This window comes from Mustela nivalis (assembly GCF_964662115.1).
Source record: "Mustela nivalis genome assembly, chromosome: 10".
Lineage (NCBI taxonomy): Eukaryota > Metazoa > Chordata > Mammalia > Carnivora > Mustelidae > Mustela > Mustela nivalis.
Genome location: NC_139029.1, coordinates 35,358,847 through 35,374,705, shown reverse-complemented (window position 1 = coordinate 35,374,705; position 15,859 = coordinate 35,358,847). Strand labels below are relative to the sequence as shown.

The 15,859-nt window shown below is 54.8% G+C and overlaps 1 protein-coding gene and 1 long non-coding RNA gene across 2 annotated transcripts; one reads left to right on the top strand and one right to left on the bottom strand.

Annotated features, from left to right (window-relative positions):
- Window positions 1-288: 288 nt before the first annotated feature.
- FOXD2 (forkhead box D2) lies at window positions 289-1,956 on the bottom strand. Its single transcript, XM_082687915.1, has one exon. It carries the CDS (start codon window positions 1,881-1,883, stop codon window positions 387-389), a length of 1,497 nt encoding a protein of 498 aa, XP_082544041.1. The 5' UTR covers window positions 1,884-1,956; the 3' UTR covers window positions 289-386.
- A 347-nt stretch (window positions 1,957-2,303) lies between these two features.
- LOC309842927 lies at window positions 2,304-9,102 on the top strand. Its single transcript, XR_014299855.1, has 2 exons — window positions 2,304-2,728; window positions 5,884-9,102. It is a non-coding gene; the product is annotated as an uncharacterized lncRNA (long non-coding RNA).
- Window positions 9,103-15,859: the final 6,757 nt, after the last annotated feature.

Sequence of the window (15,859 nt, the reverse complement as noted above, 5' to 3'; positions counted from 1 at the left end):
TCTCTGTGCAGTTGGTGTTTCTGGTGGAATTGGTAGGGCCTGGGCAGACATCTCTCCAGGAAAGCATTCCTCCCAGCCTCTGAGAGGCGCAGAGGCTGGGAAAAAGCAAAGGCTCCTCTGATCTTTTTAATGCTCATATTGGAGTGGGAATGATCATGGCTTGCGAATTCATCGCGTAGACCTGGGCCTCTCCCTGATCGATGGAGCCCGCTTCGTCCCAACTCTCGCCGAAATTCTGAGCATGGAGCCTGAAGTGCCAAGTCACGAGCGCCGGCCCAAGGTCTGGAGACTCTTCATAAATAGACTCCCTGAGTTCCGCTGGGACCGCAGGAGCTCCCGGGAGAGGCTGAGGAGTGCGGGCCTTACCGGCCCTGAGCTCGATGCGGTCAGAAGTGGCAGCCACTGAGGCCGGCGACTTTGCTGGCAAACGGGGGCCCTGAGGACAGGAGCGCGTCCCCGGGGTGAGAGAGGCGGATGTGGCCGGCCACTGGAGCCAGGGCTGGGGCAGTCAGCATAGCCAAGACCTGGGCTTGACCCCCAGGACCTGCCGCCGCCGCGAAAGGCGATCCCGGGGAGCCCTCGCCTCCGCCCGGGGGTGCTGCCCCGCCGCCACCGTGGCCCATGATGTGGTCTATAGAGAAGGAAGGCCTCTGCCCGGCCCCTGCGCCCCCGCCGCCCGCACCACCGCCCGCGTCCGTCTTGAGGCCCTGGCGCAGGAGTGCGGTAGACAGACCCGCCGCGGTGCCGGCTGCGGGAGGGCTCAGCGACGCGGGATAGAAGGCTTTGGCGCACCCCAGCTCGGCGCTCAGGAAGGCTGGCAGGCCTGCGGGGCTGGGGCCCGACCCTGCGCCCGGGGCAGGCGCGGGGGCCGGAGCTGAGGCTGCGCCCGCGAACACCGAGGCCGTCGGAGGTCCGGGTGGAGGAGCAGCGGCGCGGCCTGGGGGTACCGACAGCTGGCAAGGCGCGGTAGCAGCGGCGAAAGCGAAGGCGTGCGGGTGCGGATGCGGGTGCGGGGCCGGGCCCGGTGGGGGTGCGCCATAGGCCGGGAGCGCCAAGCCGTAGCCATAGCCGTAGGCGCCGTAAGCGGCGAAGCCCGGCAAGAAGGCGCCGGGGTCCCCCGCCGCCGCAGCCCCGCCACGCAACAGCAGCTCGGGATGAGGGTGCGCGTGTGGATGCGGCGGCGGTAGCGGCTGCCGCTTGAAGCGCTTGCGGCGCCGCAGGAAGCTGCCGTTGTCGAACATGTCGGCCGACTCCGGGTCGAGCGTCCAGTAGTTGCCCTTGCCCGGGTTGCCCGGCTCGCGGGGAATCTTGACGAAGCAGTCGTTGAGCGAGAGGTTGTGGCGGATGCTGTTCTGCCAGGCGGGGAACTTCTCCCGATAGTAGGGGAAACGGCCGCTGATGAACTCGCAGATCTCGCTCAGCGTCAGCCGCTTCTTGGGGCTCTGCAGGATGGCCATGGTGATGAGCGCAATGTACGAGTAGGGAGGCTTCACCAGGGGGCTCCGCGTCGCCGCGCCCCCCGACGGCGGTCCCGGCCCGGGCCCCGCGGCGCCCCGGGCCGCTGCCGCCGCCGCCGCGCCTGGTCCGGGGCTTCCCGCTGCGGCCGCCGCCCCCCGGGGCGCTAGAGCGCGGGGCTCGCCGTCCGAGCAGCCGCCGGACTCCTCCTCGTCCTCGGCTGCGTCCGCCTCGGCTTCCTCCGGAGGAGGCTCGGGGCCGTGGGGGAGCACGTCCCGGGGGGCGCGGGGCCCGGAGCGGGCAGGGAGCTCCCCCCCACCGCTGCCGCCGCCGCCGCCCACCACGTCTATGTCTGCGTCGGCCTCGGACAGCGCGGCCGGGGAGCTCTCGGAGGACATGATCTCGCAGCAGCAGCTGCCCAGGGTCATGGTGCCGCCGCCGCCACCGCCGTTCTCCGGCTCCGCTCCGGCCGCGGCTTGGGCTCCGCCGCGCTGCCTCTGGGGCGAGTGTGTTTTGCGCGCGGGCGGGGAGGGGGCGGGGGACTGAGGAGGGTAGGGAGGGGTGTCCCCCAGCTCCGCAGCGCCCCCTCGTGGCCCAACTCGCGGCTCTCACCTCCCGGTGAGCACCCGACTGGCCGCTCTCCCCGCGGCCCGGGGAGGCGAAGCCCGGCGCCCACACCCGGGGCGTGGGCGGAAGGAGCTGAGGCTTCCCCTGACCCTGGCGGGTCTCGGCCCCCAGTGCCCCCGGGATGGGGGGGGTAGGGGAATTTGTCCCTCCCGCCTCGCGGCTGCCTAAGGCGGAAGAGCGCGAACCCGGGGCGGAGCTCCCCGAGCGGGGTGGGGCGGGGCGGGAGGGGGCGGGAGGACTGCCTCAGCGGAGGGGCCCGGCGGGAACAAACAGCGGCCACAGGCGAGAGCTGGCTCGGGTGGCCGGAGGCGGGTCCTCCTCTGCCCGCAGATCCCGCACACGCTCCGCTCCCCGGAGCCACCACCTGGAACCAGTGCGCCCAGCCTCTGGATGTTGAGGTTCACGCGGGCGCCATCCGGCGCGGGGAGAAGTAGGGAAAGCCCCCGAGCCTTCATCTATCCACGGCAGCGCCCGGGGCCACCAAGGCCGAAGCGCAGTTGGAGCGCGAGCGGGAGCCTGAGACCGCGGGACCGAAGCCGCCGGAGCCGGGCCCGCCGGATCCAGAGCGGCTTCCGGCCCTAGGGGAGACGCTCTTGAGTGATCGCGAGGAGCAAACTTGGCGCTCTCAGCCTCGGGCCTCGGAGAGGTGAGAGATTCCGGCTGCGCCCCTCTTCTCCCTTCCAAAGCCGAGACCCCGCCATACACCCTCTTGCCGCGTCGTAGGACCCCAGACGCAAGAGTGTGTGCGGGGAGACCCGAGGAGCGCGTCGCCTGAGCGTCGCCCTCTCCCCGAAGCTACTGTGCGGCGCTTCGGCGGGTATTCCGGGGGCGCGCACCGGTCCATCGCTCTGAGTTTGTCTGTATTCTGCCCCTTTCGGTCCGGGTATCCGTTTGTCTTGGGCTCTGTGACTGTGTCTTTCGCCTTCGGTGAATCCCTGCCTCGTTTCCTGTGGAAACCCTGCATTTGGGGGGGGTATTTCTTCGTGGGTCCGAGAATCCCTCGCTCCATTTCCTTACTCCCAGCCGCACTGCAGGGCTGCCCCCCCCCTTTCTGGCCGGACTTGTAGGCCCTACGGATCGGCAACAGGACCCCTAAAGACACCTTCCTCAATGAGCCCTGACCTCAGCCCCAGGCCAGCGTTGCCTCGTCTCTCAGGAGTCCCCGCACACAAGGTTGGTCCTTGCCCTTCTTACCAGCCGGGTTTCTGCCCAGCCCATTAGGCTCTTTTCTCCCCAGGCCAGGAACCCAACATCCAGTAGACTGGGCCCATCTCAACCCTGAGGGGTCACAGGAGTAATGGGCATGGCCGGCCATGGGCAAGAACTGGACAGGCCGCTGCTCCGCCAGCGCCGCGCAGTGGTCAAAGTTCCGGCATGCGAGGCCCGAAACCCAGCTGCCGTCCTCTGTCATAAGGCTGTCTGACAGCCACCAAGCTACTTTCCCTACCCAGCCTCAGTTTCCTGCTTTGCCTAGGAGTTAAGAGCAGAAACCCTGACGTTAAGCTGCTGGGATTCTGGTTCTCACTCTTACTTACTGACTCTGCCATGTTGGATACATTGCTTTAACTCTTTGTGCTTCTGTTTCTTTCTCTGTAAAAATGAGATTTAAAAGCACCTACTTCGGGGCGCCTGGGTGGCTCAGTGGGTTAAGCCTCTGCCTTCGGCTCAGGTCATGATCTCAGGGTCCTGGCATCAAGCCCCAAATCGGGCTCTCTGCTCAGCAGGGAGCCTGCAAAGAAGAAGAAAAAAGAAAAGCACCTACTTCATGACTAATACCTAAAAGTAGTTATGTCACTCTAGTCTATTTTTGAAGAGGGTATTGGGAGCACTTTTCACTTTGCAGACTCTTGGGGAGAGAGAAGACAGGCGAGGTGTAGTCTCCCACCTGGATCTCAAGCTATGATCTAGCCCCTCACTGGGTTACCCCTACTGGGATAATGTTTATCTAACCCTCTGTGGTCACTGCGCTGAATCAGATCCCCTGTATAGAGGTGCTAGGAGCAGGGCGGGAGGGATCTCCTGGCCCCTACAAGCTGTAACTCAACAGGGTTGATGTGGGGGCAGATACATTCTTTCCTCTAACAGTTTCCAGTCTACGGAATAATCTAGTGTAAATCTAACTTTCCCATTCCACGGTTGGGACAACCAGAGGCCCAGAGGAGGGAAGGGACTCATCTAGGCTCCTGCAAGATAGAGCAGGGCCAGGTGCTTATCACTTAATCTTCGTGATGGAGGTCTCTATCCTCTCAAGCCATCTGGCTGAGAGCAGAGGAGAGTGGAAGCAGGTCTGGCTGCTCCTATCCAGGGAGAGAAAGTCCTCTGTGGCCCCTACACACACTCCTCAGACCAAGGGGCCACCTGGTGTGCAGGGTCTGCCTAAACAGGCTGTCCTCAGGAAGGAGAAAAGTGGTCTAGTCCTCAAACCATGGATGAGGAGTTAGGGCTAGTGGCTTTGGGGGATTGGAATTTTCTAGGTGATAAGGCCCTCCAGAGAAAAAGGATTGGGGGAGGCTCTTTGGAAAGAAGTGTTTTGCATGAGTCCAAATAAACTCACATACCTAGGGTTGCTAGGTTTAGCAGATTTATTTTATCTGGTCACGTTACTCATACCCCAAGCTCGTGTATTACTTCATGGAGATCTCGCTCGAACTCGCAGATACCCCACACTGTCTACCACACATCAGCTCTAGCCTGGCTCTGCCCTGCTAGTAGCTGAGAAAATGGGAAGGAAAATCAACATTGGTCTCATCTTACTGCACCTCACCTTCTTCTGAATGTCTTCGTTTCTAAAATGGCAGGCAGGAACCAGTCACTTCCCTCCTCACCAGCATTCTCGGGTTTCCCAGGCTCCAACCTCCTGCCCAGCTTCAGGGTCAGACTGGCTGAGGCATTTTGTGCCCATGTAGCCCAGGTTCCAGAGTGCAGGCAAGACTCCCAGGAGCAGCTGCGAGCCTTTGCCTCGGCCTGGCTCTCCTGCAGGCGCGCTGCTGCTCAGATTCAGGTTGGGGGAAAGGGATATAGGCGCCTAGCCCTTGTTCTGCAATGTGGGGGTGGAACATGATCTTAAGGAATCATCCAGACCCTTCAAACACACATATACTTTTCCAGGAGTGCAAACAGGCTCAGAGGTCATGTGATTCAGCCAGGCTTTTGAAGTGCTGCTCCCAATTCCCAGGGTTGGGTTGGACACAGGTGTCCAGACTCACGGGCCAGAACTCCTTTACTTATCCAAATAATGACGCTTAGCCCCTGACCAACCTTGGGAAAGGTGTTTCTGGCAACCTCTCATCCCTCCCAAGCTTTTAGTGTAAATCTAGATTTGTCTTGAACAGTGTCAGGAGTAGGTGAGTGGGGGGCTGGGAGAAGGTCCACCAGGACCTTTGGAATGCATTCAGTTTTCTGCACTTCCCCCAGGCACCAGGCTTTCCCACCTGTGGGCTCAGCTTACTGTCACATTTGCTATCTGGGTGACTCTGTCACTTCCCTCCAGGGAAAACCTATGCTTCAGTCCCCGGGCCTGAAACCTCCAAGAAGCAGGAGGCCACAGGCTCTGTGTGTCTTGGCTACAGTGTCACTAATAGAGTCTGGCTTCTTCCTCCCTCTGCCTTACTATTTTGCCACCTCCTTCACGCAGCCAAGAAACAACTGGAGGCTTTGGGGGGGCGCCTTTTGGGAGGGAGGTCCACCCCCCAAATGCTCCAACAACCGGGAGTTGTTGCGTGTTTGCTTTAATGTGTTGCTAGCTATAGGTGGTGTCCCTCCCTTCATGGCTCCTCTCTTGCCTCCTTATGGTCGCCCTAGACGTACTGTTCTGGACTAAGGGAAAACGACAGCTATCAGATGGTTTTGAGAATCTAAAGAAGTCAGTCGCCAACGTGGCGAAGAGCAGCCCTGAGCTAAGGGGGAGGCGGGAACGCGGAGCCGAGTGACCTCAGGCGCGGCCTTCCCGCCGTGTGAATTCCGCGAGCACAGCACGGCCTCCGCCGTGCAGGGGGACGCCACGCGCGCACACTTCTCTAATTTTATTCACAAAGTCTGCCAGCCTCAGGGAAAGCTGTGAGACGCGCGCAGTCGCCCCTCTTCCCGTTCCGCCATCGGGCTGCAGCTCTGCGGTGGAGAGACAGTTGTTTGGCCGAAGCCCGAACATCCCCGACCCTTTTCTTCACCCAGATCCCCGCCTCTTCCTGAGCGATCGGCTCCCTTGGACCCGGGCGGGAGGCGGGAGACTCCAGATCGGGAGACCTGCGGGGACAAACCTCAGGCGGCGGGGCTCCCCTCACACAGGAGCGGGACCCCAGGTCAGAGTTAAAAGAGAGGCCAGACCCACAGCAAGCACAGAAATGACAGGGCTTCTCGCGTGTGCTCCAGCCGACCACCCGCCCGACCCAAGCGCCTCTGAACTGCTCCCCACACCTCCACAGACCCCCCACTTCTCCGAGGAAATGTCTTTCTTTCATTTCACCAGGCCCGGCCCCGGTCGCCTCCCGGCCCCCCATCCCGGGACGACATCGTAGGGGGCTCGCTTGAGCCCGGTCCGGCCCCAGCCCTGCGCCGCGGTTGAGACCCGGACGAGCTTCGGAGCCTGTCGACTCTGGTTCGCGGGAAGAGGGTTGCGGGCCCAGGCGAGGGTGAAAACAGCTCGGCTCCGCAGCCGCCCAACCTGGGGCCCTGGCTTCGCAGCGACCGCGGTGCGACAAGCTGGGGAGACAGCTGCGGGCAGGGGAGAAAAGGACGCTTCCAGGTGTGTCGGAGCGTCAGCCCCAGCTCCTGCTAAGTGCGCCCTGGGTTTCTGCGAACGAGGGTCTCTTTCTTCGTCCCTCCGAGGATGGAGCTGTTTTTCCTCCCTCTGCGTGCGTGTGCCCCTCCCGATGGCGGTGGCTCTGTGTGCCCGCCCGACCCGCGCCTGTCCTGAGTGCTCCCCTGCCAACCGCACGACCTGCGCGGGGACTGCCCTGGAAGCCTCGCCTTCCAGACACACCACTCTGCCCCCGAGCCGGAAGCGGCGCGACGTGGCTGGGCCTGCAACCTATTCCAGGCCTGCAGCGTGACCCTGGCGGGGAAGGAGGATGCGTGAGGGTGCAAGCCTCGGTGTGTGTTTGGGAAGCGAGCAGGGAGAGGGGACAGCGCACAGGCAAGGCGCGGCGGGAGAGCGGGCAACAGTGTAGCGGCGGCCGCGTGCCCACCAGCTGCGTTGCCCGCTGGAGCAGCGAGACCCCGAGACCCGGACGCCCTTCCGCAGCCCTGGAGTGGGGCAAGGCGGGAGGGAACTGAGGAGGGGGCCTAGCCGTCCGAATCCGGTAACCGACGCAACATACACACAGGCACACACGCACGCCTTCGCGGTTAGCCTTTCGGAGCTCCAAGCCCGTGCGGAGCCGCGCGAGCTCCATAGAAGCAGAGCAAGGGGACCAGGAGTCCCGGCTTTGCCGGGTAGACGCCCGTGACGGATTCCTGGGGAACAGCGACCTCTGGAGGAGCGGCGCGTCCACGCAGAGAGTCAGGAATAGGAGGACCGGGTCTAGGACCAGAGGGCCCTTTCTCCACCCACCCCTTTGGCAAAGTCATCCAGAGACTCATAAACTCTGGACTCCTCTTTGCTCATGCTTGCTTCCTTTCCCAACCTGTACTCATGTTTAAGATCCTTGCCCAAATCCCGCCTCATCCAGAAAGAAGTCTTCTCGAAAGCCCAAAGCATCTTGCCTTCTTCATGCTCTGATCTCAGAACTGAAAGGCTGAACCCTTGACAAGAGCGCTGGCACCCCAGCGCTGCACAGCCGACCTGCTTCCTGCCACGCCCTTCTCCAAAAGACCGTTAATCCATGCACTCCACCCATCCTTTGCACTGCATGCTGGGTGTGCTGTTTTTCTTTCCCTTCAGTAAATAAAAGGCAAGTCATTTATCTCAAAATTAGGCTGCAGACTTTCAAAGTCCGTTTCCCAGAGGTGGAAACCCAGAGGGAAGGCTGACTTGCCCAAGGTCACAGAGCAAATTGGTAGCAGAGGCGGAACTAGATCCCTAACTTCTCATTTCCCAAGCCCAGAGCCCTCTCCATTTCACCTAGATGTAGGGAAGGGCTTATTTTGAGGGGTAAGGCCTGGTTGGGGTGTCCCCGAGCGGGGAAACACAGGAGAGAATGGGATGGGGGGGCACCGCTCCAGGGTGGGGCAGGAAAGAAGGAAGAGAGGACAAAGCTGCCCTGGAAACTTGTCACTTGTCACTGGCTTTCCTCAAACAGTCACTTGCTTTCCTCAAGCCCAGCGCAGATCAAGGTACTTTGAAGGACTCTAAATGTCAGGGGTTGGCCAAGTGTCTTCCATCAAGAGGTGGGTGGGCTGGAGGCTGGACACAGCCTCAATTCAGGCCAATATCGCCCTCCCCTCTGCCCTGGGAAGGGGAGATGGGCTAAGAAATCTCTGCTAATACACACCCAGGCGTTGCTGCTAGAACTCCTAGCAGCAGGAGGAGGCCCCCTGATGCCTGCAATTAGAACCTTGAAGGAGAAGCTGGGAGGCCCCAGTGATAGCTGCTCCCAGCTGCTTTGCTTTCAGGGAATCCTGTGCTTGTCTGCACAGGTGGCGCCTGCCTGTGTGTCCTGTCACCACCCACCACACACACACACACACACACACACACACGCGAGTGCGCGCGCGCCAACCCCTGCACTCCACTCTGCTTCTCTCACCCCGTTACCATTGCCCGCTGCTCACTCCTGCCAGCCTCCATCCTCCTGATCCTCTGCCCATTTCAAATGTCAGACTTGAGGAGATGCTTCCCCCCCACAACACTGCCCATTGGCCAGGATATGAGGGGCTCCTGCCTGTGTGCCCCCAAAACACTTGACTCCCTCCACTGTCATCATTTATCTTCCAGTCTGTCACCCTCTATGGACTGTTCCTTGAGAACACTCATTATGTCGCCTTCATCCTCATGTTTCCTTACCTATAAAATGGAGTAATAATTGTACCTACCTCACTGAGTTCTTGTGAAGATTAAATGAGCTAATGCTTATAAGGCTGTCAGTCCGGTGCCTGAAACTGTGAAAGGGCTTATCAAACGTTTCTCATCATTATCACTCTGCCTCCTGCCAGACAAAAAACCCAGCACATAGTAGGTATTCCGTGAATGTTAGACGTGTGGATACAGGATCGAATGAGTAATGAATGAACAGTGTGCCAAATTTCTCCCTCTTGTCTGGGTCTCCCCAGTCAGACAGCTTCCATCACCAGTGGAAATATGTGTTCTCTGAAAACAGACATTGTTTCTCCCCCAGCAGTTCCCATCTGGGGATGGGAATGAAGAGAATGAAGAGAACATGTTCCCCTATGAGAGGGAGTCTTTCCATGATCCCTGATCCCAGCATTCATTAGATTTCTCTTGTGTTCCCTGCCTTGGTTTCCTTCTTTTAAAAAGGTTGCGACTCATCAAACCAGCCAAAACCGGACAAAATCTTCCAGGAGCTCCGTGTTGCTTATAAGACAAAACTCACTCTCCTTAGCATGATAAACTGAACATGTTTGGGGGTATCCCATCTCTCTGTTGGATAAGACTTCCCTTCCCACAGTCCACATGGCCCTGATGGGACTGTCCAGTCTCTGTGTCCTTCACACTGACTTCCAAGAGAAGACAGCCAACCCAGCAGGATCAACCATAATATTGCAAACCCAAGGCCCAGCAATTGGTATTGGCAGGAGTAAGTGACCTAAACCAAGCCAGTCACTCCTTCTGTAAGATTTGATATATGGACTCTGGGACTTCAGGAGGGCTGCTTCTCCTTTTGGACTAGAAGATCACATGGACAATGCTATTTGACATGGAAGCCCATACACAGGGGGGAAACAGCTTAAAGAGAGAGACAGCTTAACAACAGTGTGGCATCCACTGTCTCTGCCCCAAAACTAGAACCCTTAGACTTTCCAAACACTCTAAAGATATTCTCCCTTCTCTTAAGCTTCTTGTAATGATGTTCTGCTAGTTTGAGTTGAATTTCACAAACAACAGAGCCACAAGAGAGAAGGATCCCGGGTGCCTCACAGACTTATGGGAAAAGCAAACACATTTCCAATGTGGAAAGCAACACATTTCCACTGTTGTGGAATTTTCTTTGGGGGGGGGGGTTGTGGCAGTGGTGGTGGAGTCCGTTACTCATAACTGAACTTAACCCTAATTAATACCAGGAGGGGGGTGGGAAAGGTGCCCTATAGACACAAAAGACTAGTCTAGGATCATTAGCCTGGAGGATAAAGGGCTCAGGTTGACACAGCCGCCATCTTCAGATCTCTATAGGGCTGACCTGGAGTATAGAGACCAAGGCAGAAGGGAGCCTGAAGGTTGTCAGGATCTCCTTCCATGGAGTTCCAGTATCTGGGACTCCATGGAAGGAGAGCCTTCTAATAGGGCTGTCACTCATTGAGGTGATAGGCTATACTGATGGGAGTGAGCACCCCATCACTGGAAGTGTGTGAGCTGTGGCTAGGTAGTCACTGGATAAGAATCTAGGTACAGCAGACAGACTATAAGTCTTAGAGATGGGTTCAGATCATGCTTCCATCATGTATTAGTCTCCAACAAATAACCTTTCTAAGCCCCAGTGTCCTTGTTCATGAAGGATCTAGAGAGCTGGGTCAGAGACAAAAACCAAGGAAATTTCTTAGCCTGTCACCTCACAGAGACTCCTGATGCCTACTATTCTAGCAGGAGCCAGCTATGGGTCAGGAAGCCTTGTCAAGGATCCTTGCTGACTTCTCCAGCCTTGGCATTTTTGAGGATGCCTGCTCCAATCTGCCAGCAGGATGGACCTCTGCCTGGTTTGTTCCTGAGACTGGAGAGGAGCAGTGGAGCCTGAGTTGAGGGGCCCGAGATTGCCTCCCATTGCTGCCGCTCCCCTCCTAGGTCCTCCACTTCCTCATCTGACATGTAAGAAAGGGTATCCCCTGTTTTGAACAGTCTGGCTCAGAAATCAGGACTCTTAACTACTGTGTCCTACCCACAATTCCAAAGGTGAGTGATTGCCATTCACAGCAATACTGATAACCATGTTTCTGTGTGGTCTTGACCTGCTCAAGGCTCCTGCTCATCCTGGTCTCCGTCAGCCAGAATGGTACCATCTGCTACATGAGCTGACGCCACAGACCTGGGCCAACCCAGACACTCCTGGGCTCCTGAGGGCCTTGTTTTATGATGTCAGTTTGGCTGCCCCTTTTTCACAGGCATGCCTCTCACAGGGCGCTTCTTCCTGGGTCATCCTTCACCCCTTTCCCCCAACAAAGCAGGCCTCTCCCAGTGAAATGGGAAATCCAAGGCCAGAGAGGAGCAGATCTTAGAACATGACCCAACGATCAGAAGGAGGTCACAACTGGGGACGAGGGATGGCAGAGAAGAGTAGACAGCAGCATTTGGCAGGAGGCTTGGAGGCTTGGACAATGGAGGTCTGAAGACCAAGCTTCCTACACCTGCCACTGATGCCCAAGGCTTGGAGAACGAAGAAGGAGCCATCACTCTGGACAGATTGGCGGCCCAGGCATAGACCCCCACCCATGGTGGAGGTGGCAAGTGCCCAGGCTTCTCAGATCCAGAGGCCAAACCATCTGGTGAGGGACCCTAGTGAGAGGTTCTGATGGGAAGGTCACAGGGAAGAGGGCAGCAAGGCTTGAGAAAGTGGAATTCTGACCACAGTCACCAAGGGTTCCTTTGAGAAATAAAGTGGACACTGCCCAGAGAGCCGGTGTAGTCATAGGGGGCTTGGTGTGCTGACAAGGACTGCGTGGAAATGCACTTCCAGGAACTTTTCCTGCAGATGGATCTGCATACATGGGACACATGCTGGCTCTCACTGCAGCCGGTTCCAGAACTCCAAAAGGTGGGAAACAGTGTAAGTGTCCATTGACAGGGGGTTGATCAAGCAAATAATGGCACATCTCATGAGGAAATAGTATGTTATATAAAATAAAATAAAGAAGTTCTTTATCTATTGATCTGGAAAGAGTCCAAGATATTTTATTGAGTGGAAAAAATTCAAGATACTTAACAGTGTAAAAACATTATGCTTCCAACTGTGTCTTTTTAAAGGAGAAAATAAGGTCTGTTTGTTTTGGTTTGTACATGCAACAAAAATATCTAGGAGGATGAATAAAAAACTAATAAACATTATTTGTTGGGGCAAATTATGGGGAACAAAAATGGAAGAGAGACTTTTCACTGAATACTTTTTTATAATTTTAAAGCCAAGTGAATGTATAGGCAATTCAACAATTGAATAAATACTTTAAGGCAAACAATGGAATCATCTGAGTGAGTAACACAGAGTATGTAGAACATATGAGTAATAAAAACTGTAACTATGTGGTAAACACTTTCTATGGGCTCCAATCCAAAAATATGGCTGGTGGCTAATGTGAAAGGCAGGGACATTTAAGCCCGATCTAGTGGGTGCCTGTGGGTGCTAGCCTGTCAGCCATCAGACAGGGCAGTAGGCGAATCTACTAGCTAGGAACCCAAACTTTCTACCTTACCCTTTTCCTCTTGTCTTTCCATCCTTTCCCTATTTCTGCCTCTTGTCTTGGTACCGCCTAAATTGCTTTGGAAGTAGTCAGACTTTTTTAGCCAGCCAGGCTGAACAGGGATTAGGATGGAGGAAAGGGGGTTTCATAGAAACTAGAATAGCAGGTCTTCTCCCTTCCTTCAAAACCCCAAACCAGAGCTTACCTCCTTTAGGAAGCCTTCCTTGTGAAGCCCACCAAGCCCCGGTCCCTACACAATTCAGGAACCAGTCCGATGCCTAAGCTGGGGCCTGTGTAACCCTCAAGCAGGGTCCAGACCTCTTGTCTTTAATCAATCTCCAGCCCCAAAACCTCAAGCCCAGCCTCCAGACAAGGGGTATCTCAGGCCAAAGTCCAGTGTGTCCAGCCCTAGCGAGGCTGCCCGGTGAGGGAAACAGGGTCGAATACCCTCACCCACCATCACAATGGCTTTAGCAGTTACAAAAGCATTATCACTCTGGCGGATAGGGCAAGGCTCTTTCAGAAGAGACCGAGGCTGAGCTCAAGGCAGAGGCTCCAACTGGTGAGTGACCAAGGTGACCTACGTGCTCCCTCATCTTGTCAGCGCTCTGCATACAATATTGTCACCCACCTATATTTGACTCCTCTGAGCAGGGTAGTGCCTGATTCTTCTGAGTCCTTAGCTGGAATGAGGAACACACAGTCACGGAGCTTGGAGAGTGTTGGGAATGGCTGTGAAAGACAGAGGAAGGAAAGGGGTTGCCTAAGTGCTTGAGCAGACCCCATATTTCCGGACCTCGGCCCAGCATGCTTTCCTCTATTTCCCTTTCACAGATAGATCAATTCTTGGCAGCTGGGACTGCCTACCCCATTCCAAGCCCCCCTACAATGGGGCAGCTACCAAGGGCTGCCAAGAAGAATGGAGGAGGATGGGAGATCTGGGAGCGCTTCCCAGGCAAGGTGGTAACTGAAGCCAGTTTTCCTCTTCCACACCAAGCAACTGGGTTCCTCACTGGAGCAAGTGACTTTCAGCAGCATAAGCCACTCCCAGCCCCAAACAGCATCCAACTGGATCCCGGTCAGGTGCATACAAGGTGGCCAATAGGTGGCGCTTTTGTCTCCACAAAAATGGTGAGGGGAGAGGAAGGGAGGAGGGGTGTACGGGGAAAGGGGTCTGAGTCAGGGAGCCCAGAAGGGGCGGGGAGTGGAAAACTGAAAGAAAAAGGAATCTAAAATTTGTCACTTGGCTTGGAATGTACCTTTCAAGATCAGGGCTGGGGAGGGGGCCGTGGAGGGGATGTATATTAGGGTGAATGGAGGAATTTGGGCGGGCTTTGGAGCCAAGTTTCTACTTCCATTTGCTTCTTCCTCACAGGCAGAGAATGACTTTGGAGTTAAGTGTACCTGGAATCAAGTTCTGGGTCAGTAACTTTGTAGCTTGACCTGGGTGAGTCACTTCACTTTTATGAGCCCCAATATCATATCCTGTAAATTGGAGCTGATAATTCTAATAGTGACACTCTGCATTCCAGGAGTAAACTGTATTTGATGTGCTTTTTTTTTTTTTTTTTTTGTAATACACTACTAGATTCAATTTGCTGATATTTCATCCAGGAGCTTTGAATCTGCTTTCATAGGTGGGAATGGCTATGTTTTCCATCCTCTCCACTTCTTTATCAGGCTTCGAAAAGGTCATTAAATAGAATTGGAATGACTTCCATTTCTTCTGTGTTCTAGAACAATTTATATAACTATACATTATATACATATAATGTATAATATGTAGCTATATTATCAAAGAAAAATGCATTCCGTGATGGTTTCACAGAATTCATGGGCAAAACCAACTAGCCTAGGTGCTCTCTGGTGGGCACAAAGGAGGGACAGTTTCTGACAGTGCTTTCTCTCTCTTCTGTACTAATGGGTCTAATGAGATTAATCACTCCTCAGATCAGTCAAGCCAGACAAGGTGGTCTACCACTCAAATGACCACTCCAAACTTTCGGAGTCAGCATGAGGCTACAATTATATGACAAATTTGTAACCTCTGTGGAATAAGAAGATTTTAACCAATGGTTGGTTTTTTCTATATCTTTGTTTTTCTGTTTTTGTTTTTTAAAGATTTTTCTTATTTATTTGACAGAGAAAGAGAGTGAACACAAGTAAGGGGAGTGACAAGCAGAAAGAGAGGGAGAAGTAGGCTTCCTGCTGTGCATGGAGCCCAGTGCTCGGATCCGGGGATCATGACCCAAGCTGAAAGCAGTTGCTTAACCAACTAAGCCACCCAGGCACCTCTTTTCTATAGCTTTGTATACCTATTTTCCTCCATCACCATGGCTACCTCCTCCAAGCTACCATCCTTCTCTGCCTGGATACTACAGTAGCCTTGTCATCGGTCTCCCCACCCCACCCTATCCAAGATCCCCTCTAATAGTTTATTTAGGGCTATGAAATTTCCTCTAACCACAGGTTTGACTATATTCTGCAGATTTTTTTTTTTTAGGATTTTATTTATTTATTTGAGAGAGAGAGCATGACCAGTGGTAGGGGCAGAGGGAGAAGCAGGCTCCCCACTGAGCCAGGACCCTGGGATCATGACCTGAGCCAAATGCAGCCACTCAACTGACTTAGCCACCCAGGCGTCCCTATCCTACACATTTTAATATGTACTTTTCTCACCTTTATTAATTTATGAATGGTCTGTAGTTTCAATTTTCCTCTAACCTGAGAGTTATTTATGTAAGCATTTTTTTAATTTTCAAGGGCTTCATTCAAAATGTGGCCCAAGAACATATTCTTATAGAAATTTATGAACATTTTTGGTTGTAGTTTTCATTTTAATAGTGATCTTAAACACATTCATATAAGCATATAATGAACCACTTACATGACCTCCTGATATAAATATCAGAGAGCTGATATTTAGAGTCCTCATTTACATTTATTGTCAAGTACTACTTCTTTAATCTTGAATTGAAAACATTGAAAAACAATGTTGACTTTATAAGTAAATGCTGCATTTGGGCCAGTTGGTGGCTTCATTCAAAAGAAAGCAATGGGAGGGGCACCTTGGTGACTCAGTTAGTTAAGCTTCTGACTCTTGATCTCAGCTCAGGTCTTGATCTCAGGGTCATGAGTTCGAGCCCCACGTTGGAAAAGAAAGAAAGGAAGGAAGGAAGGGTGGGGGGAAGAAAAGAAAGCAATGGAGGATGAATTTAGTCATCATGGCTTAAGGCATCCCAAACCCAAAAGACCTGTAATGGAGCAGTCAAAGCCACAT